General features: G+C 37.9%; 1 protein-coding gene across 1 annotated transcript; it reads left to right on the forward strand.

Annotated features, from left to right (window-relative positions):
- The first annotated feature begins 184 nt into the window (after positions 1 to 184).
- Positions 185 to 2,316, forward strand: LOC112510339 (pentatricopeptide repeat-containing protein At2g20540-like). The gene has a single exon (XM_025115732.1). It carries the CDS (start codon positions 187 to 189, stop codon positions 1,918 to 1,920), a length of 1,734 nt encoding a protein of 577 aa, XP_024971500.1. The 5' UTR covers positions 185 to 186; the 3' UTR covers positions 1,921 to 2,316.
- Positions 2,317 to 2,941: the final 625 nt, after the last annotated feature.

The following is a 2,941-nucleotide window of genomic DNA, read 5'->3' on the forward strand; positions in this document are numbered from 1 at the left end:
GCATTGTATTGAAGAAATAGCTTGTGCTCTGAGGGTGTTTGATGAAATGGCTCAAGTGAAATACTATGAGCTGGACTCATTTGGTTAATTGTACGGTAGCTCCTACAATAAATTGCTACTTTGACCAACTCTTTACAGATAGGAGTAGAAGCTTGCAGATCCATAAAGATCTTTATTTGCCGTAAAATGCATGGAACTTTGAGGATCAAAATTGAAATCTTTAAGCAATTTTCCAGGTTTACAGCTTCTCATACCTTTTGCTCCTCGAGAGTCAATTTTCCCACCAACCCAACTCCAAAAACACTCGATCTGCTGCTAAATCAGCGACCACCATTGTTGCAACTCGAGCAAGTACACGCTCAAGTCATCACCAAATCACTCTCATCATATTCTATTCTGATTGACTCTTTGATCCATTGCTACCTATCAACTAATAGCCTCACCATTGCAAGAACGCTATTCGATCAATATCCTAATTATCCTCCACCGATTTTGCTATGGAATCTAGTGATCAGATCTTATTCCAAACTCCCGAATTCTCTGGAACCCATCAGTCTTTTTTGCCGATTGAATGCATTAGAAGATGATCCTCCAGTTATCGCGGACAAGTTCACCTTCACTTTCTTGATCACGTCGTGCACGCACCAAACCTCAGAATTACATGGGTTGATTGTGCATGGGATAGTGACAAAAAATGGGTATCTGAGTAATCTATATGTGGGTAATTCACTGATAAATTTGTATGGTGTGTTTGCTAGACTTGATGATGCTTGCAAGGTGTTCGATGAAATGTCCGAAAGAGACGTCTTTTCATGGACTAGTCTGCTAGGTGGGCATGCCAAGCAAGGGGAAATGGACAAAGCCTCTGAAATCTTTGCTATGATGCCGCTACGTAACATGATATCTTGGACTGTTATAATCTCGGGATTTCTTGATTGTGGCAAGTATATCAAGGCTCTCGTATGTTTCTATGACATGCTAATGGAATCACATGATTCTTTGAAGCCAAATGAGGCTGTTCTTGTTTGCGCTCTATCCGCTTGTTCTCCTCTCGGGGCTTTAGATCAAGGAAACTCGATTCATGCATACATAAACAAGAGCGGTTTCACCAAAAGATCTAACATCTCAACTGCTCTTATCGATATGTATGCAAAATGTGGGACGATCAACAGTGCGTACCAAGTTTTTCACAAGATTTCTCAACCAGATGTTTGCAACTACACGAGCATGATCTCAGGGTTCTCATCCCATGGACTGGGTGGCAACGCCCTTCAGGTTTTCCATCAAATGTTAGCTGAAAACATTGCACCCAATGAGGTAACGCTTTTGGGTGTCTTAACAGGATGTAGCCATTCTGGTCTAGTCGAAGAGGGTTCTTCGATATTCCACAAAATGGCGAGCATGTGGAATATTGCAGCGAAAGTTGAACACTACGGCTGCTATGTCGATTTACTTGGTCGTGCTGGCTACTTGAAGACGGCCTTACTGATTGCAATAAAGATGCCTTTGGATGCCGATATAGTTATATGGAGGGCGTTGCTGAGCGCTTGCAGGATTTACAAGGATGTGAGTCTTGCAGACAAGATAATTGCATACGTCAGGCAAGGGTATTTTAGTCAATTCGATGGAAGTGAAGTGCTTCTCTCGAACTTGTATGCTTCTCTAAACACATGGGAAAGAGTTGGCGAAGTACGAAAACTAATGAGCCAGAGAAAGAATGAATCTGAATCTGAATCTGAATCAAAATCAAACTTCGGATGCAGTTGGATTGAGGTGAATGGTGTCGTTCACGATTTCCGTGTGGATGATCAATTGCACCCACAAATCGTGATGGTTCGAGATAAGCTACACAAGGTATTGAATATGCTAGTCCTGGAGGGGAATACGTTTTTAGTTCCGGAAGATATGGGTTCGGTTTGATGGACATCATAAAAAGCATGTGGTTAGGCATGTACGTTTAAACTTGCACAAACAAGTGAGAATTCCGAGTCTGGCAGCCGCAATGTGAGAGTTACAAACAATACCTTTGGGGATTGGGCTTCTTACGGGCACTAGGTTATGAAGCCAGCCGCTAGCCACCTAATAAGACCGTTGTATATCTGATTTATCTCTCACATGATACTCTTATTGAAACAGGGTACTCAAAGGTTGCCGGTTACGAACCTTTGCACAAAAGTTTTGACTTAAAAGAGTAGCGAGAATTGTGATTTTGAAGTAAAATTACAAAAGTACCCTTTACGAGCTTTATAAAAAGGGTGCATAAGATTCTCATGCTTGGAAGCATGGTGTAAAGGTGAAGAAAACACCACTCGATTAGTTTCTTCCCCAAAAGCTCCTCTCTTGCTTTTGCATTTTTATCGCATTTTCTTTTTCAAGATTATCGTATGATCTTTTTAGTATAATAAACGAAATTTTATTTTTATTAAAAATAGAAACATAGTATATTTGGCTTTTTTTGCCTACCAATATTTTCTTTATGAAAAAAATCATGAATAAATATCATTAAACATATTATTATATATTATAAGGGTATTCGTACAATGCAGCAAGATACATCTCAATTTTAATGTTTTGTTTTATTTATTTCTTTATGTCAGTCGATGTTATAATACGGTTTTATGTGGTTTTGATAAAATGATAATGTTTTTATTTTTAAATAAAATATAAATATGAAGATATCATAAAAATTGAAAAAAAATATATTAATATTAGTACCAACTCATAATGTATTAAGTACTACTATTTTATGCATTCAGTCTTAAAATCTTTTAATCTATAATTAAAGTAGCATATAGTACAAATTACCAATTGTACATTATTACTTTTTCTTTTCATGTTTCCAAGATACTTTTAACACCTTTCATTATGCCTTCACCTTCTCATACCTCTATGTCTTCTTCCCATTCCCCAAGGTGATATTCAAATTGATATTCACCATGAG

Source organism: Cynara cardunculus, assembly GCF_001531365.2.
Source record: "Cynara cardunculus var. scolymus isolate 2C chromosome LG 3, CcrdV1, whole genome shotgun sequence".
Classification (NCBI taxonomy): Eukaryota; Viridiplantae; Streptophyta; class Magnoliopsida; order Asterales; family Asteraceae; genus Cynara; species Cynara cardunculus.